This window comes from Xiphophorus couchianus, chromosome 13 (genome assembly GCF_001444195.1).
Source record: "Xiphophorus couchianus chromosome 13, X_couchianus-1.0, whole genome shotgun sequence".
NCBI classification, from domain to species: Eukaryota; Metazoa; Chordata; class Actinopteri; order Cyprinodontiformes; family Poeciliidae; genus Xiphophorus; species Xiphophorus couchianus.
The window spans coordinates 7,956,523-7,980,378 of record NC_040240.1 but is presented as its reverse complement, the minus strand read 5'-3'; the positions used below and the strand labels follow the sequence as shown (position 1 = coordinate 7,980,378).

The 23,856-nt window shown below is 38.8% G+C and overlaps 1 protein-coding gene across 1 annotated transcript in view; it reads left to right on the top strand.

Moving 5' to 3' along the window:
- col8a2 (collagen, type VIII, alpha 2) overlaps nt 1-22,395 on the top strand; it is a 51,763-nt gene extending 29,368 nt beyond the window's left edge. Inside the window, exons 2-3 of the mRNA XM_028035478.1 lie at nt 13,852-14,040; nt 15,807-22,395. Coding sequence (XP_027891279.1) covers nt 13,878-14,040; nt 15,807-17,701 — 2,058 coding nt within the window. The 5' untranslated portion in view covers nt 13,852-13,877 and the 3' untranslated portion in view covers nt 17,702-22,395. The remainder of the gene's footprint in view (nt 1-13,851; nt 14,041-15,806) is intronic.
- Nucleotides 22,396-23,856: the final 1,461 nt, after the last annotated feature.

Sequence of the window (23,856 nt, the reverse complement as noted above, 5' to 3'; positions counted from 1 at the left end):
TGCTCCACTCCCACATGGACTTTGACCATTTCAAAGTTATTGAATAACTAAGACAAAATGCAAAACTGTTATTCCAGTTTCTCCATTTGGTGAAAACTGTGGACAGTTTACATGACAGCTTGTTTCCAACTTATGTGTTCATGACAACTAGAGTCCATGATTAAAAGTCCATGATTCATAAATGAATTCATTACTTTTGGGTAAAGTAAGATTAAAATGATGCGTTCTATAAAAAAGTTGTATGAGCTCCTGTCACATGTTGGCTTGTTATATTTTCTGGTCTGTTCTGTGGAAAACTGATTTTTATGGGTCCGGATCAGACAACATGATGTCTGTACTGTCTGCCAGTTGATAACAAGAACAGTTCTGTATAAAACATTCATAATCTGAGCTTTGAATCCAGGTAAATATTATATTGCCATGACAGCAACATGTGCACATCTTGCTTCTTTTTACATTAAATGCTGAAAAAAGCAATCAGAATTGCGTCTCTGACTTATTACATTTCTGTCACAACAATTCTGTGGGCTTCTTCAGGGTATGCTAGAAATGATAACACACCAGCATTTTACAGATTCAACTATTTTATGGAATAGAGGTTATCATTTTTGATATTTTCCTTCTCTTTCCTGACTGTTGTTGCGCAACACCCCCCCCCCTCCTTTCTGTCTCTACTCTCTCACTCTCGTACTTCCTCTTCTGAGAGGGGAGATGTGCTACCAGCTCTCCGTCTAACGGGTCCGTTGAGTTTCCTAAATCTGCTGGGATTTACCCTGTCCAGAACTGAAGTAAACTCTGTTTAAGCTGGTTTCGAGAAACGATTCGCCTGGTTATCTGACGGCCTACATCCAGGTGTCCCACCCTTCTTCCCCCTGTGAATTAGCCAGACTGAGCAGCCTACAGCCAACTAGTTTCACAGAGCACACCTGTTAACGGTCGCTCGTTCTCTATTTTGCAACTTGCATTTGTTATTGAACCAGGTAGGTTTTAGTGACTCGGTCGAGTCCCAAGGATGAGGTTTTAAATATGGGCTACCAGCAACCTAAAAACATTTTCCACCTCTTCCTCTCCAGAATCAAACATCACAGCTATTTTACAACCATCAAAGAACTTTAAGGTGACTCATTAACTGAATGTCCACAACATCTTTTAGATTTTCTTTATGCTAAATATTTTATTAGTAAGGCATTTTTGCAAGGGTCAGTACAGCTTAATTCAGTAGCAGAAATAATCAAATAAGTAAAATCAATCATCTAGTCTATCTTTCCCTACTGCTGATACTGAGAACTAAAAAAGGGAACCTTTGAGAGAGACGGACGGAGTTTGGCGCCTCGAACCCCAGACCTGGCACGATGATGAAGAAGGTGTTGCAACAGGAGGAAGATGTTGATCGATGAAGGCCAGGATCTCCGCAGGTCTGATGAGCCTCCTCTCCGCATGGATGCTGAGGTCACACAGGACTTGGTGCTGGCAGGAAAAAAGGCACCAGTTCTTCTTCCTTGTCTTTGTCTTCATCTTTGTCTTTGGGGTCAGAACCCAGCCGATGAGAGAAGTGCGATTCGAAGCCACAGATTGTGGGCCAGACGGGTTGGTCTCCATGTGCAGGACAGTCTCCGGCTCCGTGGCCCCGGCTCTTCTTCAGCTGCAGAGTTCTTTGTCCATCTCGATCTTGGCTCGAAGCTGCCCGGAGGATCCAACGAACGGTTCCTCTTTTGCACTCACCTTATATAGGGTTCATCCACCCCCCTGGTGCGCCTGCTGTCTGCTTAGACAGATGATCTCATATCCATCACTGTCTTACAGACATTTCCTGATGTCTGTGCCAATGTCTCAGGGTTGCTCAACCTCCTGTGTCCCTTGCCTGCACAACCTTTCACCTACTCTCTACCTCCAACATATCAGTGATGTTTAATTGCAGTTACACCTTCTTACACCATTTCAAGTTTAATGTCAAAATCACATTTATATCACATTTATTTTCTTTAGCTTCTCTGATTTAGCATTCATTTATAATTTTATAACCATAACTTATATCACATTTATTTTCTTCAGCTTCTCTGATCTATCATTCATTTATGATTTTATAACCATAACTTATTAATTATTCTTATTATAATCTTAATGTGAGTTATTACAGATGTTTTTCTGAAAAGAAACCAAGAATAATACATGATTCTAATTATTTACTACTAAAGTTACAGTTACTTGTTTTTCTTGTAGTTCCCACAAATATAAGTGTATTATTACAAGTAAACCAATATTCATATAAGTATTTTACTTTGAATCTTATCCAATTACTAATAATGTTTAGATTTCATTCTTTAAAACTTTCATACTTTAAACTAAGGAATAGTCTCAGCTATTTTTATAAATCTGCAGGCTGGAAACTTCCTCTTTTTCCAGGAAACCTGCTTTTCTTGTTTCATGAATCTCTCTGACTGACTATGATTTCTTATGATTAGATAGAAAAAAGTAGAATTAAAGCAAAGTTTGCATGAGACAAAAACAACACACACAACCAGATTTATTTTATTGACACTTAAGTCTACTGTTGGGCCTTGATATCACTTGAGTGATTCATTTTAAAGATAACTTTATTATTACTGTTAAACTAAAATCTCTAGCATGGGGAAGTGGGATGAGCTCGGATTTTCTTCAATACAAAACACTGACTGGAACACTTTTGGGATTTTGTTGTGATTTTACATTGCACACTTTCTTAGCTTTTATTGAGTAAGATCATTCAGTGCTGATTCACTTAACATTTACTTTTGACGGATGGGCATAGTGTGTATTGCAGGGACATGTATATTAGGAGTTGCCATACTTACCTAATGTGTGTTGCCTTTTTGGAACTAAAAGTTTGTTCAAGAAGTGTTTCTAGAAAATTCAAATTTCTGTTTCAAGTAAACTACACTGAAGCGATTTAGCAAATATTATAATCTTTCTTGACCAGTTGTAGGAGAGTTATTCAGTCTCTTATTAGTTCATACTTTTAAGTGACCAAAATCTCTGTTCTGGAGTGATTTGGAAAACACAATCTTATTACTTCTATGTCATACGTTGAAGAATTTAAATGAGCTGATGTACACATTCTTTCCCCTTCTGCTCTTCTAAGTTCTTCCCTCCCCACCTTTTTGCTGGTACATCTAAGTTAACTGCAGGAACAGAATCACCAAGTGTTGCCCTTTTTGGCAGCACACAATAGGAGCATTCACACCAGCAACGGGCTGTGTGTGGAGAGCAGGACGCTTAAAGAAGAGAGAGGAGGAAATTGGAGAGGGGATTCGGGGTGGAAAGGCCCTGAATTTGCCAGAGGTGACCTGTATGGCACGACGAGAAGGCAATCATACTGATTTACAGGAGATCGGATTCCTGGATGCCCTTGAAGTTTTCCCACTGGTGAGGTGAGGTCATCTCCTCAGTGCTCTCTAACACACAACTCCCTTCATAACAAAGTCGTCCAGACATAAGTCTGCATCAATGCATCAACTTCTTATTTTTCACTGGACGAGAAAAAACAACAAAGAAAACTTAATGTCAGTTTTTGTGCCTGTGAAAGTTTGCCAGTGAGTCTTGAGTCAATGAAAGACAGAATATTTATTGCCTTGAAAAGGTTTAAGCACAGGGGCCTTTATAAGATTGTTTTTCTACTATTTTCTCTCGATTACCTAATCAGGGGCTTGTATAGAGTTGAGGTGCACTGCTGGGGCAGGAAGAAATCTGCAGATGTCTGTGTTTACCTGGAGACTCTCGCTTTTTTTTTTGTTTTTCTCAGTCACAATCCTCCTTCTTGTTGTGCATGTTGCGAACCCACCACCTCCTGGACCAGGGGTAACTTTCCACGCTGCGCAAACTCAATCTGCAGAAAAGTTGAGATGACAGAGCATGAACTGGCAATGCGACAGATATCAGTCAGGTGAATACAATGAACTGGATGCCTTTTTACTGGCCTGAAACACGTAATTGTGTAACATGTAACATGTGTGAGACCCCAGAGATCCGGTATTGTGTCAGTAATTCTGCCTTACTTTGACTGCTTCACCTTTCATCCTGTGCTCAAAAACTTTCATCTGCACAGTGCATCAACCCTTATTTAATTATTAGCATGTCTGGTTCTGCACTCAAATTTACTCCCAGTGGTATTAACAGCATGTTCCATCTAATGAAGTCATCGAGCAAATAACAACCTTGAATTTGACCTTCTCCCATCTTTTCTCTTTCTGCAAACTTTCATCATTTTATACACTTTACTCCTCTCGTTTTCTTACAGTTTTACTACTCAATCAGTTGACATGAGCTCATGCTTCTTTGAATGTCTCTTGACCTTTGTCTATTTCTCGCCTGCTAAACGACAGAAAAACATGAGGATGGTCCACATGTGCTATCTCTTTGAAGTCACTTGGTTCTACTCATTTTACCCTTTTTACTGGGTGTTAGGTGTTTATAGTCCGAATCGATGTGAGCTGCAGAAGCAGGTATATGCAATTGAATGCCATTTGCAGGCTGCTATTGCAAGACTGCTGTCACACTTGAGTTTAGGCTACATGGGTTTAAATGTGAGAAAATTAAGAAAATCCTGTGAAACATACACTCTTAAGTTACATATGTATAACTTAAATAAAATGCAGTACGTCTATAAAATTTAAGCCTTAAATAAACCCTGGTAATTTTGGTTTAAATGACTAATTTTGTCAAAATTGCTTTTGGCATTTAGGAATGTCAAAAAGTAGTGTTTTGGTTCAACATAAGAAAGCCTAACACATTGCACTTTTACTCTACACCTGAGAGTAAAGTTGTTTTATTAACGTCTGATTAGCTAAAGTTAAAACCTACGTGGAATTTGTGCTCAATTTGGCACAACCTGACATTCCCAGACAAATCTGAGTTGCTCTGAAATCATCCTAGTTCCCTTTTGATTTTCCTAAGATCCCTCTGGATGTCAGAACACCGACCTTCATCCAATCAGACCAAACACGGCATGTGACTTAAAATCGAGCGTGTAAAAGAAAAAAATATCTGATGATGAATTTTGACAGACACATTCTGCCAAAGCAAATAAGCATGAGCTCTGAGACTATTTGATATCCAAGGCTAGTTTTGGCATATCTTGAAGCAGACATTGGATATTGTTCTGGTTGGTTGGTTGCCTTGGTGGCATCCCAGCATACACACACACACGCACACACACGCCTGCGCACGCCCACAAACTGAGAACAGACTTATGTCTTCTTGTTAGATTTAGGTAATAAAGCTACTTGGATGGGATTAAAACCTAATATTTCAAAAATAATTGAAAAAGGTATGGAAAAAAGAACAAAAAAACAAAGCGGTTTCATATGCTTTGAATGTTATTGCAAGTCATTAAAGTCATCTTGGAATGAATGAACCACCCATGGAACTGTTTTTGGAAGAGAGGACAGTCTCAGAAAAGCAAAAAGGAGCTTTTTAATGTTCCCTATGACATATCCTACTTCAGTTTGCTTTACAATATGCCTTACTTTTACTCCAGTTTACTTAACTAATGATTTAAGGGAAACAAAACCGCTTTAGGCAGGAGATGTTTTTTTTGGGGTTTTTTTGCTGGCAGAGAGAAAAAAATAATAATTTTCCTGAACAGCAACCAAACAAAACCTGAAATTTACCACTGCCACCTAAAATAACAGATGTTAATTTCGCATTATGCATGCAGATTTTTGGCCACCTTTGCACGCAATCATGGTCGTGTTATGGTCAGTCTGTTTCTCTGGTGATTATTTTATAATGTGGAGAAATATGCAGTGGATTCAAAGACACAGGGACTTGTAACCACAGCTCAAATAATAGGCCACGATCTGACACCTCCAAGTGCTCATCAGGCTGAGGGAAGAATTACCTCATTGAAATGAGGCAGACGCCAAATAAACCTCAAAATACTTTTCAAGTTCTAGACTTTTCTCCTTTCTGTTTATCATATTATTGCTTTTTTTTTAAATACACAAGTCTTTCAGGTAAAAGCAGAGCTGACTGCCACAAGATTAATTCACCTTTAATTTGCATCTACTATGATAACATTTTGTGCTGCAACTAATGACTTAATATAACGGATATTTAATCTACTCACAACTTTATGTAAAGAAATGTGGCTATGTGATATTGACTAAAAAAATTGATATCGACTTGCACTAGAAAGCTGAGATATATTTTCATTCGACTCGTCTCATCTTCTGTCATATCCCATCTGAGTTGTCCATCAGAAATATAAGTGATTGAAATAGGAGAAAACATAACATCTGAAAAACAAAAATCACACACAGTTCATTTAACTTACTGCAGACATTTAGTTGCTATGGCTACTTATTTCCATAAATGATCGAAATTCTTTATTACTGAGGCAAATGACATGATACACAAACTAATTTCAAGGCACTTTGAAAAAAAAAAACAATATTCAGGGAAGGAGTTATCATGAAGCTCTGATCGACCAATCGGAGATGGATCTCAGGAAAGAAGTAGCAATGTATGCTGCACAGTTTAAAATACATTACTTCTATGAAGCTACCAAAAATGTCAACAAACTATTATTATTGACAAAATATGATCTCCTGATATTGAGCAGTTTTAATATTAAAGCTTTCGAATATGTAATCATTCTATTAAATAGAAAAGACAGTTTCACATTTCAGTTTGTGTTGATCAGTATTTGAAAGTGGCTGATTATGAAGTGTTTTACGTCTGAATTTCTATGGTTGCAAAGATCATTTCTATTTCTTCATGTGCTAACGCAGCACTTCTCGTGTGCGTAGAATTTGTTAAGATCGTGAAAGTATTCACATTTTGAAGATCTCTTGAAATCTTTGGCGAAGGATGCAGTTTGTGTAGGCAAAAGGCCTTCTCGGATGTATTTATGTACATTGCAGTTTATTTACAGGTAGAGCACAGAAGGATGTTGAAAGAAAATGGAACAAGTGTGTACAGAGACGGGCAAACAAAGAGAAAACCGAGTTAGAAAAAGAATTGTACTGAAGGCTGATTTCCATAAAAAGCAAAACTAAACTGGACTCATAATTAGCATCTATTTTGAAGAAATGAAAATCACATATGTGACAGATGATCAGTAAGAAAAAATGGTTCTAAATTGCAAATTTCAATTCATTCCAAAGAGAGATGACATTCATTATTTCTACAAAATGCAATTATTCATCATTCAAAACTAGGTTTGGTGATGACAAAGTTATTTTTTTGTTTTTTAAGGAATGAAATATGCATCCCACCGCAGACCATAATGTTGCACAAGTGTAATTCAGACACGTCAGCTTGATGGTATGGCCAGCAAGCAGCCTGGGGGTTTTAAACCAGTTGCAATTTTATGGTTGGAATTCAAAGTGGAAACGATCTAGAACAAGATGTTTTTCTGCAAAATTTACCGTGCTTCGCAAGTATTTAACTTTTTCCACATTTTGTCACATCTCAACCACAAAAATGTGTGCATTTTACTAAGACATGATATGATAGGCCAACACAAGTCCAACATCTTGGTGAAAGAGAAGGAAAATCAAACTTTGCTTTTCAAATCCTTTTCAAATGAAATTCTAAAAAAAATTGCATTTGTATTTAGACAGAACCACCTTTCACTGCTGAACAGTTGAACGTGTTTTGGCTTAAGTCTCGACAAGCTTTGTACATACAGGCTGCATTTTTTCCTGTTCTTCCGTAACCCTAGTCAGATTGTTCACGTAGGAATTTTCTATCTTCACAGACAAACTGCATTTATCGACTCTATTTACTAATTACGTGACCTCTGAAGGGATTTACCAAGTTATTTAACACAAATGTGCACCTTTGGTATGACGTAAACCATTTGTTCCATTCTGTTGTGGAAATGCTATGCAGATGTTGCATGAGAACGCATGAAAAACAGCTAAGACTATGTATTTTGTTACCTTTATGTTTATCTTTTCACCTATGGTGTTAAGAGCCATTTTGCAGGGTCTAATTAATTAATTAATTAATTAATCCATAGCTGCAGGTTGCAGAGTACTGCTTTATACCAATGAAATACTTTGAAGTTGTAATTTACAGATATGAACATTTTTATGTGGTGTTAATATGCTATCGTATCTTTTGTGTGAGATATTCATATGATATACTGCAGATTGAATATGTTTTATTTATTTTTTATGGTAAAAGCCATATCTCATAGCATTTAAGCTGCCACAAAAGCCAAAAGATACGTGTCAAATGACTAGTCATGTTATTCTTCAAGTTTCTACACTTGAGCCTAAAAAAGCAATTAATTTAAAATTCAAAGATCTTTTTAAGACATGTTTTTAAAAGACAGAATGTTTGGCTGATAGAGAAAAAAAAAAACACACGTTTGTGTCATGTCTGGGATTTTCTTTTCTACAAGATAAAACAGCTGAGTAAACATCCTCCAGAAGCGGTAATTTCATGTGTTCTTGCCAGCAGACGTTTGAGCCCCTTTTTAAGTTTAAAGGCTTTTCTTGGCATCGTGCACGTGTGCTTGCCTTCTTAGTGAAAATATTTAGAACCTGTAAATGCTGTTATGTCTAGACTGAGCCAGTGCTCTTTATGCGTGTGAAAACGGCTCCCTCCGCCTCTCTTGGTTTGCTTTAGATATTTGCAAGGAGGGGGAAAGTTTGGTGAAAGAAGGTGGCGGTGGTTGAGAAGCCGCCTGCCAGCCGTGTGGGTTCATGGTTGAGTGAGAATTCATTATGGTCACCGCTGTGGCTGAGGTTTATCAGAATTGGATGAATCAGCTCAAAGTTTTGTCAGAATTAAAGTTTGGTTCTCTCCGAGGTCTGTGGTTGGAACCAAAACTATTCAAGCACCGCTCGACCCGATTGTTGTATTCTGTCGTTTTGTAAAAGTTGACCTCACGCAACGTACAACGTTGAGGTGCCGTTCCGTCCGCTCGTGCAGGCTCGTATTTTCACCGCAAAACAAGCACCTCCTCTTCCTGACCGTGACGCCAGATCCTCACGCTTGGGTTTATTTGTGATCTCTCTGTGGCACGTGGTTTGGGAAACGTCTGGCAGTCTGGACCGGCACATGTACGGCTTAGGGGGTAAACGTAGGCCCTGCTCCTTGGGTCAAACCTCTCCGCCGCTGTTCATTTCATTAGTGGGTAGATGGCGCAGCGAGTGCTTGGCTTCAGTCGTCGGGGTTGTCTGTGTCTCTCTGGCATGTCAGACCTCTTGAGGTGCTGCTAAATTACGGTTTGGAAGCTGCCGCTCATGCTTCGGTAGTTGTTGCAGCCCTCCTGCGCTTTTTAAGACATTGCACCAGAGCCGCATAACTCACGTTCATGAAAGGTGATAACTGCAGGCATCACGTCAATGTCAGGTGGTTTCTAGATATAGGTCTGTGAGGTTTACTGAACAAGTAGAGGTTTATCTTCAACCTTTTATGGTCTACTTCAATATTTTGGACTACACTGTGGCAGTTTGTTTTTTTTCACATACTGAAGTAAATATCTCTTGAACTTATTCATACTTTCTCATGTTACAGTGACAAGCCCCAATGTATTTTATTTGGATTTTATGTGACAAACCAACAGAGTTGTTTGGTGTTCATCTCTATTTAGTCCCCTTCACTCTGATACAAAACAAAATCCAGTGCAACCTATTAAGAGACTGCTGATCTCTATAACTAATCTACGAAACACTTTAAACAGCATGAAACAACATTGGACGTCACCCTGAACGCAAATGTTTTAATACCATGCTGTAGGGATGTTTATCTTCAGCAGGCTGTTACTGGTCATAGATGGTGGGAGGAAGGATTTTAAAAAATACATTTTGGGCTGAGGTGAAGGTTTGCTGTCAATTGCCAGTTGTGCTTTTGGCTATCGGCCATATAGGCAGTTGCCAAGAGCAGTATTAGAAATGGCCTCCTGTAATTTTGGATTGTTTAGAGATTGGCTGAAGGTGGGTCTCGCCCACTGCACTGTTTATGTAAGAACCACCACTGGGCAAAAATATAAATCAATGGCTCTTATCAAGACATTTTCATGAGTTAGAATCATATTTCTAACCCAGGGAAAGAGGAAGTTCCTACACCTCAGATGAACAAAATGAATGAAAACGCCGAATTATCAAAAAAAAAAAAAAAAATGATGCCAATGTTGTCACACAAGTGGTTTGGTACAGAAAAAAAACACAAAAAAATTTTAACAACGTTTTTTTTCCCAGAACATTTCAATGCATTGAAATTTTTCTTTGTCTATAAGGTTTGAAGATGCTGTTTCTCTCTAGATTTCAACTCTTTTCCTTGCAAAACAGCGGGCATTCAGACCTGCCTCTTAAATTGCTGCGCATTTGCGCTGAAACCACAGGCCCCCACACCAGACAAGCTTCCTTGCCAGCCAGCCAGAAAGTCGGCCAGCCACCAAACACTGTCTCACTAATACTGTCTGCCTTCTCCTATTTATTTTTCTTAACATCTCTTTCTTTGCATTCCTCATGTTTCTTTCGAGTGAAGATCTGTAGTCTCCAAAATGCATAAACAAACACGAGTTACAGATATTTATGATGAATCTCAAATATACAGCTAAAGGAATTCTTTGGTAAATGGCCGTAAATCAAGAATTTGGGCTATCTAGCTTTAGTTCCCAAAAGAAATCGCAGACTTCAGGCTAATCTCAGCACATGTGGTGCCAATGAACACACCTCATTTTCTAAGTGCTTGTGATTTAAAGCGTGCCATGAATTCCCAAATTACTTCCAATCCTGTTGCCAATTAACCATTTTGTGTAATGAGATGTAATTGTCAAATTAGAAGATGTCAACTTATGCTCATATGAACGCTGCGCCTCGGCGCAGACGTTCATTGCGCAAACTTTTCTCTCTCGTGCTGAGAGGAAAACAAGGAAATGACAACCACAAACGCTGTGGAAGTAACCGTCTCACAATTACTTGAGGAGAGAAAGATCCTTCTTCCCTCTATAAATTACCCAATTTCATAGAAAGAGAAATCTGATGCTGCTACTGCACACACATGTACTGACATGCATGTATACCGTAGAGGAATGCGGTGACAAATATAGAGTGGTGTGAAATATTTATTTGTGTGAGTGGAACTTTTTCACATTTTGTCACATTACAACTGTAAAACTCAGTGTGTTTTGATTGGGACTTTATGTAGAAGAACAACGAAAGTAGAGGATCATCTTTAAAAATATGTTTTCTGCATTATTTTTGCAAAGAAAACTCTTAAAGGATAGTCTTGTAAAAATTTTACAACACATACCGATTTGGACTTAGCCCTGGTCTTTGACTGGGCCATTGTAAGACGTGAGTACACTTTGATCTAAATCATTTTGTTGTAGCTCTGACAGAGTGTTGAGTGCTATTATCCCAGTGGAAGACAGACTTCCATCCCAGCGGCAAGTTTAGAAATCCTCAGATCACGATGCTGCCACCACCATGTTTCAAAGTGGGGACGGTGCGTTGAGTGAGGTGTTCATTGTTAGTTTTCTTGTACACGTAGCATTTTGCATATTGACTGGAGTATTTAATTTTGGTCTAATATGATCTGAGCACCTTCCGTCACATGTTTGGTGAGTCAAATTATGTGTCAAACTTTAATTTTTGACTGTCACGACTTCCTGTGACCTGTCCATGGTGAACCTCACTCGGAACGTTAACTGGAGATAGGCACCAGCACCCCTCTCGACCCCACTAGGGACAAGAATGTTAGAAAATGGATGGATGGATGGACGACTTCCTGTTAGCATTATTTTTCCTCGTGTCGTTTCCAGCAGTACTTAATGAACCCTTTATGCAAGGCGATTATTTGGTTTATTGTATTTGTTGCGTACCTTCACTAAAACATGTTAGAACGCTCTGTGTTTCTGCTTAATTTTGTCTTTTCCACTCAAATATTCATCACCTGTCTTTTGCAAACTTGTTATACAGCGCTGTAAAAGTACAGCACAGCTGCGTGCTAATTGCCTCAATAAACCTCTATGTAAAAATGTTTGCTATGCAATAAAAATTAACCACATTTACAGAATTTCCTTGCCTAATAAAGTGGTGATATGGTTGGCATTTATATGCAGTTAGTCTGAGCCTCAAAATACATTTTGCATTCCAAATCATTAAAAACCTAACTCTTTATCCCAAACAGGGCTTAAAAGCTTGGGGGTAGAGTTGGATTTGGAATGCATCTTGGTTTTGCAGGTTGAATCCAGTTGCGCGCACTTAATATTGCATGTTTTTTAGGACCAAAAACATGCCAAGTGTCCTCAGGTGGTTTTCCTGTGAACATAGGGCCGTGGCTGTAAAAATATTTGGCCAAAGGCAATGTGGCCGTCTTTACCTGAGGTTAATTTGAGTTGACAGAAATGCATACTGTGGATGCCTAAGATCATTAATATCTAAAGTTGTCCCTGTTGCCGGTTCAGTTAGAAAAATAAAAATAAAAGCATGCTGCTGTTAACGTAAGCTACATACTGAATGGAAAGAAGTCTGTGTAAATATATTTGAGTTTGAAACTTAGGGAATTAGAAACATGGCAGTCATGATATAAGGCTCCTCAGCCACCACTCATTTCACGGCATCTATTTTCCAATGACCCAGATTATATTGCGATCTTTTAAAGTGGTTTTTACTAGTAGTTTACCAAACTTTCTTATTTTCTGACCTCTTATTGACCCAGTTATCCAGTTTTCTGCAATGTGTTTCCAGGCATGTTATTACTACTATCCAATGCCACATTTACACAGAGCTGGTTTTCAGTGAAACCAAAACATTTTTGTTGAGATCCAGCCACTCGTTTACACGTCTCCAGTGATTGGACTCTCTGACACCGGCACTTTTTGAAGCCCGCTCTGAGTGGGAGTTTTCGAGAACACCCCCGCGGAGGTGTGAAGAACTCCGCAGACGTGAAAGCACACGTGCGCAGAACACACGGCTGCAGTTTGTTCTATGTATGCAAGAACAAACTCAAGTAAAACAATGGCGGATTGCATTGTGTTGCATATGCTACTTAACCTGTTCAGTCTAACATAACATTTGATATGGACTATGTATGTGTTGCATGAACACTTGGTTCATTGGAAATGGGTTACCGTTTTTTATACGAGGTAGAAGTTAGTGAGGTGGAAGCTAAGGTAGCCAAAGCACATGCTTGCTTCGATAACATGCTGAAATCACAGTGCCAATTGGTGCCTTAGGCTTTAACAACAACAGATTAAATGTCTTAGCGATGCTGTCTAAACATGGAACTTTTCACCAGTCAACATCCGAAAAGATTCCAGACAGAAGTCTTGAGTAAACATAGCGTAAATGACCAGTTTTGAAGGGCCAGTCAGAATTTTACGCTTGATCAGAAACAATATCAAGCATAACTTAATTATAGTGACAAGTAGTAGTTGTTTCTTATCATCTTCAAAGTCTGCTCACCCTTCTAAGACCTCATGAAAATGTAATCTACCAGGCCTTTCTAACCATAAAACAATAATTCACTAGATATTTCTTCTGATTCAGATTCTATGTAAAATTGTACATTGTTAGAACTTGGCTTGTTCCCAGGTGGCGCCCTGTTACCTAAACATACTGTAATTCACATTAGCTCCTAAGAGCAAGTCATTCTTTCATAAATGTTAGCAGAAGCAGTCTGATTTTTCACATTGGGAGTATGGATGTGATTAGACGCAAATTCAATGACTTGAAGGAGTGAGCAAATACTTTAGCAGTATTATGCACTTTAGAAATTTGTAATACTTAAAAATAAAAAATGATGAATATTTATCAATGGAAGAGAGTTGAAAAAGGTTCATCGAAGCTCATAGATGAAAGCCTTTATACCAGGACGAGTTTTCAACTTGTCTTTCTCTCTCACCTACAGATCTTTGTGTGTATGAGAAGCTGGGGATGCCGGTGACCATGCTGTTGGCTCCTGTCTGCTTGCTGCTGATGCTTGGGGGCCGTGCTTTTGCTGGAGGTTACCCCCCCATCCCTCATGTGAAGTACATGCAACCCATGATGAAAGGACCTGTTGGGCCTCCGTTTCGAGAGGGCAAGGGACATTATGTTGGTAAGTGATCCCTCTTTCCACTATCATTTGTTTTCACGTTCTGCAAACCACACAGAGGAACAGACCGCACAGCCCTTCTGCAGCCTAATAGGTCTATTCTCTTTCTGTAAATAGACCTAATATTTGAAACCTATGTTCAACGTACACAAATATCCCTCCTCTGGAATCTGGCATTGCTCAGTAGGGGCCTATTAAAGGTCCGATTGCCAAATGTTAGTTGAAGTGAGTGAGCGGGGCTAGTTGTTCCTCACACCATCTGGATGCCGTTACTTCAATGTTTTTAATCACATATTTTCCAGGAAAGAAAATAAATTACTTAAAAAAAACACTCAAGGGAAGGAGAATAGAGGTGAGGGGATGGGTGGTAACCATCACTGTACAACAAATGCATACTATTGGACTTAAAGTGTACCTGACCAGTTCTGGATCATGTGAGAGGTGGCGAGTGTAATCAGAGGCCCAGTTTTTAAAGCAAATGTAAGTACATAAAAGGGTGTTAAAAAAAGATGAGTGAGATGGGGAGACTGTTTGATGGTGACGTTTAGCACCTAACTCTCCTGTTGAAACTTCAAAGATCTGTCAGGAGCATCAACAAGACCACAGGGATTCCTTTTTTTCCGTGAATAGTGAGCTCAGACCTGAGAACTAAACACTGCTCTTTGATGAATGGTTCAAATAGGATGTATGACTATACTGCCACTCAGTGGTCAAGAGTCCTCACTACGTCCCTATATTGTCACCTGACTCACAAACATGCAGACTTTCAAAACAAATGAACGTGCAGAAATAGAAAAAGACATTTCTTGAATTAAAGTGTCTTTCATAAAAATAATGCTCATTAAATTCTAAAGAAAGCAAATAAACAAAAGAATCATCTTCTGTACCATGTAACATAATGAAAGGTAAGACTTAGAAATTAGGTCGGATCTTAAATGTCCCATATTATGTTAATTAATTTTAAAAAGTATTTCAGAAAAATACATTAATTAATCAAATTAACATTGCAAATTAGAATTTCCTTTTTAATTCATCAATAAAGAAATATAATGACTGAACAAAACTTTGTCACCATAAACACTGAGTGCATATAGAAAGCAATTTCTGAATGGCCAATGCTTTTGTTTAACAGCCTTTGGTAAATTACTGTCAGTATGTTTTTTGGTATGCTTTCTAGTAAAATGTGTTTGATTTCAAGTTTCTTATTTCAAAAGTACAAATGGCTTCAAGACTTATGCAGTACCAGCAGAGGGGAGTAAAAGCTCTAAGTTAAATGTTGAATATCAGAGCTTAAGCTCTAGAGATTGTTGTACTGAAAGGCACTTCAACAATCTAAAGTCAAATCCTCAATCGAAAAGGTCCTTTCTGATTTTATATCTGAAATTTAATGTTCCTACTAAGGCTTCTGCGTCTTTATATGAATTGTGCTCATGTATCCCAAATATTATTCCTTAATTTGTTTGTAATTAATTTATTCATATTATATTAATGAATCTATATCTTGTCAGTTGTTGCATATGTATGAAAAAGAAAACAATAAAAAGATTGTTTAAAATACTTCATTTAATGTTAACATCTTGACATGGTGTCAGCAGATGTGTGACATCTAAAACAGTTATTGTAAGAACAATATTAGTATGATAAAAGTACTGTAAAAGAGAGCTGCAAACAGGATTACACTGTGGAATAACTTAAATGGCTTTAGTTCTTTGCAAAATAAAAAGAGAGAAAGCAATGATTACTCTAACTACTTGATTTTTGTTTTTTAGATATACCACCTATGATGAAAGGGGAACCAGGTCCTCAAGGGAAACCTGGACCAAGAGGCCCTGCTGGGCCACCAGGATTACCAGGAAAGCCTGGACTGGGAAAACCAGGTCTCAATGGACAACCAGGGCCTCAGGGACCTCCAGGGTTTACAGGAATTGGTAAGCCTGGACTCCCAGGTCTTCCAGGAAAGATTGGGCCGAATGGAATGCCAGGAGTTAATGGAGAGGTTGGACCTCGTGGTGAGCCAGGACCCCGTGGACTTCCTGGGCCCCCTGGTGTCCCAGGCCCTGCTGGTTTATCACTGAATGGAAAGCCTGGACTCCCAGGTATCAGAGGTCCACCTGGAGCTCGGGGTGAGCCAGGATTAAAAGGTATTTCTGGCCAACCAGGTGAACGTGGACTTAAGGGTGAGAATGGTAATGGGAAACCAGGAATTCCAGGTATCAGGGGCCCACCAGGTCTAAAAGGCAGTACAGGACCCCCTGGTTTTCCAGGTATTGGCAAACCAGGACAGAAAGGTTTACCAGGACCGCCTGGATTTAAAGGTGATGAAGGATTGCCAGGAAAACTAGGAGAACCAGGACAGCCTGGGCCACCAGGTCTACAAGGTCTTCCTGGGCCAGCTGGGTTGGGGAAGCCTGGTCTAGATGGACATCCAGGAACACCAGGTCCTGTGGGTCCTAAAGGTGAACAAGGGACTCGAGGAAATCCTGGAAATCCTGGCGCACCCGGCTATGGAAAACCTGGTCTAAATGGGCCAAAAGGAGAAAAGGGTCATGGTGGATTTCCAGGTGTCCCTGGGGACAAGGGAGAACAAGGAATCATTGGTCCAATTGGGGTGCCAGGTCTTGATGGACAACCAGGACCACAAGGCATTCAAGGTCCAATGGGACTTCCAGGAAAACATGGAATGCCAGGGCTGAAGGGAGAGCTAGGACCCAAGGGACCCCCAGGACTGCCTGGACTCAAAGGTGACCAAGGCCCCAGTGGTATCTCTGGGCGACCTGGTTTCCCAGGGGAAAAGGGCATCTCTGGACCTAATGGTCCTATTGGTAAACCAGGCCCTAAAGGTGAGTCAGGGCAAATTGGCCAACCTGGGAATCCAGGGTTGACAGGTTCTCCAGGGCCTAAAGGTGAGGTAGGCTTTATAGGGACTCCAGGAGCCAGAGGCCAGTCTGGAATTCCCGGTCTCCAAGGGCCTATGGGTCCTATGGGCCCACAGGGTGCCCCTGGACCACGGGGAGAAGCTGGACTTCCAGGGCCTCCAGGGTTAGGCAAACTGGGTGACAAGGGAGCAATGGGTCCACAAGGTCCACCAGGAAAACCAGGGTCTTCTGGGCTTAATGGTATGACTGGTCCACCGGGTCCTCCTGGACCTCCTGGCCCTCCAGGAAATGGCCAAACTGTTGCTGCAGGGGGCACTGATGCAGGACTGGGTGGGGAAGAAGTACCTGGGGACAGGAAGGGTCCTGCATACACTCAAGTTCTCTCTGCCTCACTAGCGCCAGCGTTCACTGCTATTCTCACCACACCATTCCCACCTTCCTCTCTGCCAATCAAATTTGATAGGACCCTGTATAATGGACAAAATGCTTACAGCACTTCTACTGGCATCTTCACCGCTCCTTTATCTGGCGTCTACTACTTTGCGTACCACATGCACGTGAAGGGAACTAGCCTGTGGGTGGCTTTGTACAAGAACAATGTGCCAGCCACTTATACCTATGATGAATACAAGAAAGGCTACATGGACCAAGCATCTGGCAGTGCAGTCCTAGAGCTTAAAGAAGGTGACGAGGTATGGGTTCAAATGCCCTCAGATCAAGCAAACGGCCTTTACTCTACCGAGTACATCCACTCCTCCTTTTCAGGATTCCTGCTCTGTCCCACATAACCTTTTCTTCTTCAAATAAAAGTTCCTATATTTGTGACTCAGATCAGCCCTATACCCAAGACACCTGCAGCCATAATAGAAACAAAAGAAAACCCATAACATATAAAAAAAAATTATTACAATCGCATTATTTCTTTCACCTCCAACAGTCTGTTTGAAAAAAAAATTGTGAATTCTATATGAAATGTAAAAAGGCAGGGGAAGGATTGTTATACTGTGTTCTTTTAATGTCCTTCAAATGTATGTTTTGGGTTATATTTTGTGATGTTTTTAGCCTATATTATTTTAATTATTATATTGTCATATTTTGTTATTATTTGAACCTTGTCATCAGTATCGCTTTTGTCTGTTGGATTTAGACTTGTAAGTGCCTTACACGTAATGAGTGAGTAACAGACCTTCCCGTGTGACTGCACGTACTGTCAGACAATATGGTCACCAAAACGTGGGGCAGGAGGGAGACATGTTTCCCGGCAGCAGTCGCTTCTGTGTGTGTAATTTAAATAATTATTTGAAGAAAAAAAAAAAACCCTGCACAAAGAGTAACACTTCAACACAAGATCACAGTTTGTTCTGTGAAAAGAAATCAAGGCATTTGGTCCTCCAACACTTTTATTTTGCCCAACTTCTAAATTTCTATAGAGAAATTTATACTTTATTATTTGTTGGTATATGAACCTACTGGGTGCTACTTAGTTTCTCTGTGTTTTTTGTAGTTTGAGACAAATTAGGATGTGAATAGAGTTTGTATTTACATGCAGTAAGAAATGTATAACAAGAGCATCTGCAAATGGACAGTAAAGTCTGTCTACTGTTAGATTAGCTTAGATTGATTTTTTTTCCCCCATTTGCACTGTCTTATTGCACCAATAAGAGATTTTGTTTTCCCCAATACTCAATCTTTCATACATCTGATTGAAAAGGATCTCCTATAAATGAATAATTCTACATCACTTACCAGTTCAAAACACAATGCCAGAAATGTCCCGTTCTTCTTATTAGAGAAAACAAATATGTGAAAATGGTAAAAGCTTGAGTGTACTCCAGAACTGGAGATGCTGATAAATTTCAAACAAAATGCCTGTGACTATGCCATCTGTGATTTTTGGCACTTCTAGTAAACATATGTACAGAGGCTTAACACTGTAAACTGGGTTTTATAGAAAAAAAAAATATCGTTCTTTAGATTGATCATGCTTATTTGCTAGAAGTAAAAAGAGTCACCCTTTAGTAAAGAAATTCCTTACAAGCTAAAATAAGAAAAACTATGTTGTAATATTTTTTTTTACCTCTTCAACAATAAATGAATCATTTAGAGGCACAGCTGGCTAATTAAAAGAAAGGGTATCCAATTTGCCGATTCTTTTGAGCTTTGCTGAAAAAATAGAGAACCCAATTGGCTATTATCAACAATAAGAATAATATTTGTGCCAATCGTTTCTTGAAAATATTTCCCGTACTTAGCCGAGTTTAATAAACTATTTAATGTCATATTTGTGCATCATTGTATAGATGCAGTTCTATTTACTATGCAATTAATAAGGAGGCAAGAGAACATTTCCATTGTTCCAAGATTGATTCCAAGATTTTAATTTGTCGGAAATAATTTTCCCCAGATTGAAAATAAAAAAACATCTCCATCTCCATCTACCACCTGTCCTGGCTTTCTAAATTTGCACAACTCTTTTCCAAGGGCTCCAAATGGCCCCCGGGCCGCACTTTGGACACCGCTGTTTTGGAGCCTTGCTAACCTTGGAGATTCTGTTTCCATTTCCTATGTTATAAAGATTAAGATGCATCTGTCTCGAATTAATGGCTTCTTCTGTTGTCTTTTACATTTTTATAACTGCCCGCTTTGTCCCATCAAATCTACACCACATGTAAACGGGAGGTCGTGGAGTTCTAAAAACATGAGCTTCTACAGAGTCTGATCGACTTACAATTGCAAACTATGGCAATATTGTCCCTGTATGGTTTGGCATTGGTGAGATTAAAGACAATTATTTATGTACAGGGTTTTTCTTAACCCCTCTGAACAAAATCCGGTTAAGTTGAAGGTTGGATTTTTTCCAAATTATTTCATCCGTAAGAGGAGTATTTATTATTATGTACGTTTACCAGCCGTGCTAACAACTTGTGATGTACGTCCAGAAGTCTGAATAAATAAGGATTTTCTAAGCAAATAAGAAAAGGGACCAGCAGAAGTTCACCAGTTGTGAAATACAGGCTGTGTAACATTTAACAAACCCCCAGTTTATTTCTAGAAGAGGCAGCAGGTCAGAGGTAAGAGCTCTGTGTTTACTCACTACTGCTGGATGAAACATTGAAGATCTTCCTGTCAATAAATGTGTGGGTGTATGTGTGTGGTGTTTTTTTTTTTTTTTTTTTTTTGGCTGCGTCATGTTGTCCCGTTCAAAAGTCAGGACATGAATATTTCAACGAACATAATAATAAACTTGAACAAGCTTACAAAGTCTTTGGAAACGCTATGATTTCATTAATGCTCCTCAAGAACGCTTGAGAATCGGAACATCAGAATGCTTCAGCTCCCTCTGGGTTTTGGCAGGAATTCCACAGGAGGTTTTACATCACGAGTCTCTGCTGAGAGGAGAAAGAGAAATAGCTACTGAAATAGATGATTCATGTGACATGGAAAACAGCCAAAGCTGAAACGAGATACTGATGATAATATCGAGGAGCATTCATGATTAACACTGAATTTGCTGTTTTTCTACGTTTTGACTCATGCAAACGGAATCACGGCTTGCTGCAAACTCTGAGCTGAACCAAGTCAAACAAGAAAAGTAAACAGTTTTTGAGATGTGCCGATTTCAGTAGCTGTTAGCAGGCGAAATCACACAGTGCCCAGCCGGGGCAAAATTTGTCATATTTGCAGTGCCTTGCAAAAGTATTCACGCCTTGAACTTTTACACATTTGGTACCGTCACTAAAACCTGCAGTGTATTTTATAGTAAGGATTTATGTTCATCGCTCCAGATGAAATACTTTGCAGAACCACCTTTCACAGCGATTATTTCATTCACACTAGGGATGCTCTACCAGCTTTTTGCACATCGAGAAATTGAAGCTCTGTGTCTGCGAACGTCGACTTTCAAGTGTTGCCACGGCTTCTGCATTAAGAATGGGTCTTAAAGAAGGCATCTCCAAAGCGTTATACTGCCGTCTCCTCCCTGCTCGGCTTGTTGCAGTCTGTACTAATACTTCTTGTGGCTTTCTTTTTCAAGAACCTTTTTTGTGGACTGCAAGGCCAGTACATGTCCTGTCAAAAGGATTCTTGCACCTGATCTGTGGGTCTCTGCAGCTCCTCCAGAGTTACCATGGACTTCCTGGCTGTTTCTTTGACTAATCCTCTCTATGTCTGCGACCTGTCACTTTAGGTGGGCCGTTGTCGTCTTCGCAGCTGTCCCGTACTCTCTGATGGTCTTACACATTGAATTCCACCTTCAATATATTGGATTTTGTGGTTCCAGCATGAAACGTGAAAAGGTTCCAGCGATACTTTTGCAGAACACTGAGTTAAAGAGAAAAGCCTAAGTCTGCTCTTTTATTTCTCTGAAATCCAACAGAATCTGCTTACGCTGCCCAAACACTTGTTACACTGAAAGAAAACAGCTTTACACCTTAGGTAATGAAGATGATCTTTGTGCCAAACATTGAGATCTGCAATTAAAAGGAATGTGTGCTGTTAGACAGATTTTCTCCCCCCATAATTGATCCAGAATGCTGTCACTAAACAGTAACCCTTTAAGTTGCTCTAGAATAGCACTGCGAGGATGGTGCCTAATCAGTATTTTATACCAACACAACGCACTTACCCTTTCCTTCACATAGCATGAACACACCAACAACTGCTTGTGTATCATTCAGTACGGTTCTGTATCACATTCTAAGACTTGTTTTTTGCTGTATGTTTTTTCTTTGTGTGTTTGTGTGTGTGTGTGTGTGTGTGTGTGTTTTGTTCTTTCGAACTCATCTTTTAGTTTTGAACAAAAGAAGCGCTGATGAGAGTCACACGTGCTTATTGCTCTCTTTCCTTAAGTTTTTACAGACAATGTCACTTGCTTGCTGAGTTTGCATTGTGTGCAAATCATTTAGCAAGTGTCAGTGAGATCCTAAAACGCAAATTATATATTTGAACTTGTTTCCTTTTTGTCTATATTAAACAACAAAAAAGAAAAACGAAAAAAAAAAAAACGACAATCGAAAAATAATAAAAAAAAAAAGAATCCCAACAGTTTTGCTTCGGTTCTTTAAGGGATATTTGTTTGTTTTTATTTTCAGTAAACACAAACGGCCATTCCCATTTGCACATGAAATTAATGGAGATATATTTATACATTACTGATAATTTAATAGAGATGCCAAAACTGACCACCGAAGCCTAGAACATACAAATGGTATTTAATAGCATTGACTAGTTAATAGCCTTTGTAACATGTAGCTAGCATTCTAGAGTTGTTTGTGAAGGATTACTTGTGAACGTTTATTTTCTTACGTGTCACGTACAATGTAGTAGTGTATGTTTTTGTTGTTGTTGTTATACATGACTATTGCTTGCACTCTGCAATAGAATATGGGTATAAAATGCACTCCTTTTGATTGAAAATGTTTGTCTGCTTATACAAAATCTACAGTACTTGATTGTATTGATAACACATCAATAAAAATAGAGATAAAAAACGTTTGTACTCTTGTCTCATGCCTTGAAATACATCTCTTTGTGTGTGTGTAATCATTTTATATAATATAGGAGTATTTTAGTTTTTTAATTTGAATTACTGAAATAAGTTTACTTTTTAGTGATATTCTAATACACTGAGATTAACTTGTGTGAATGAACAACACTTGTTACGGAGCAGATTTAAAGAATAGTATTTATTTTGTGTGCTGCACAGTTGGTTGTGGGAAGCTGTTGCAAGTAAGTAAATTGCCGCTAGAGGGAGCCACAGAACTCCAGCAAAGATACAGTCAGACTTATCTGAGGGATTACTGAAGGTCCCAGGCGGATGTGCCGATAAACCTTTGAGCCAGTTAAGATCCAAAAATGTACAGTAGATCCAAAAATAAGCACCTTACCAAGAGTACCTTGCTGTTAGATTGTAAAAGTATCAAATAAATACGAGGTCTGACATAGCATTGTAAATATGGAGAGATTAAAGATATTTGAATATGATTTAAGAATTAGCTGAAGATATTTTTTTTCAGTAATCTCAAATTTCATAGATGGACGATGGAGGATTAAATAATCTTAAATAAGCACGCTTGTATTTGTTTGGAATTTGATTCTACGGACACGTGACAAGTATATCTATATATAAAACAAATAACCCACGAGCATAGGGATGATTTGTTGTTCTAACTTTCTGGAACTGTCGTCACCATGGTGAGCTGTCATTATTCACCCGGATTCCTCTTACGTCTTACTGACGCAGCTCTCCGTGTTGCGTTTGGATGATTCTGGTAAACTAATGTAGCAATCGGTTTTTATCTTTGTTTTGTTTCAGTAGAGGAGGGAGGGCGGGATAAAAAGCATTTTTCAAAAGTTGTATTCGGTTAGTTATCTATTTTGTTACAGGTTCAAATTTAAAACCGTCATATCAATTTTAAAGATGCATATAAAATATTAAAGTTAATTCAAGAAAAAAGTTTCATCAAGAAGAACAGATTCAGAAAAAGAAAAGCTGAATTTCCAATAAATGCCAGTGTTTAACAGATTGTTATATTTTATATTAGATTATAGTAATAGATTTTTTTTTCCTCTTGTAGCACATAAATGCAATGGTAAATATTAGTACTGGGTCTTAATTTGGGTGTGTAAAAATACAGTGTGTCCTTAATAAGTGATCGTTTGACATTTCATGTTTTACAACATTACAAAATTAAGAAGAATGTATTTTTTTTTCATTTGACTACGTTTTTATGGTGAATGGCAAATTTTTACTACTTTTTTTTACAGTTGCATTATTCTATATCTGGTTTTTCTGTTATCATTAATTTAAAAGGGATTAATTCGTCTAAAGGAAGCTATATATTCCACATTTTTCTCCATTTTTTGTGTTTACAAAGGACGCATTTTGAAGTAGCTGTCAAAACAAGTCCAATGAAAAGCATTTAATGGTTTTCCATACTTCACG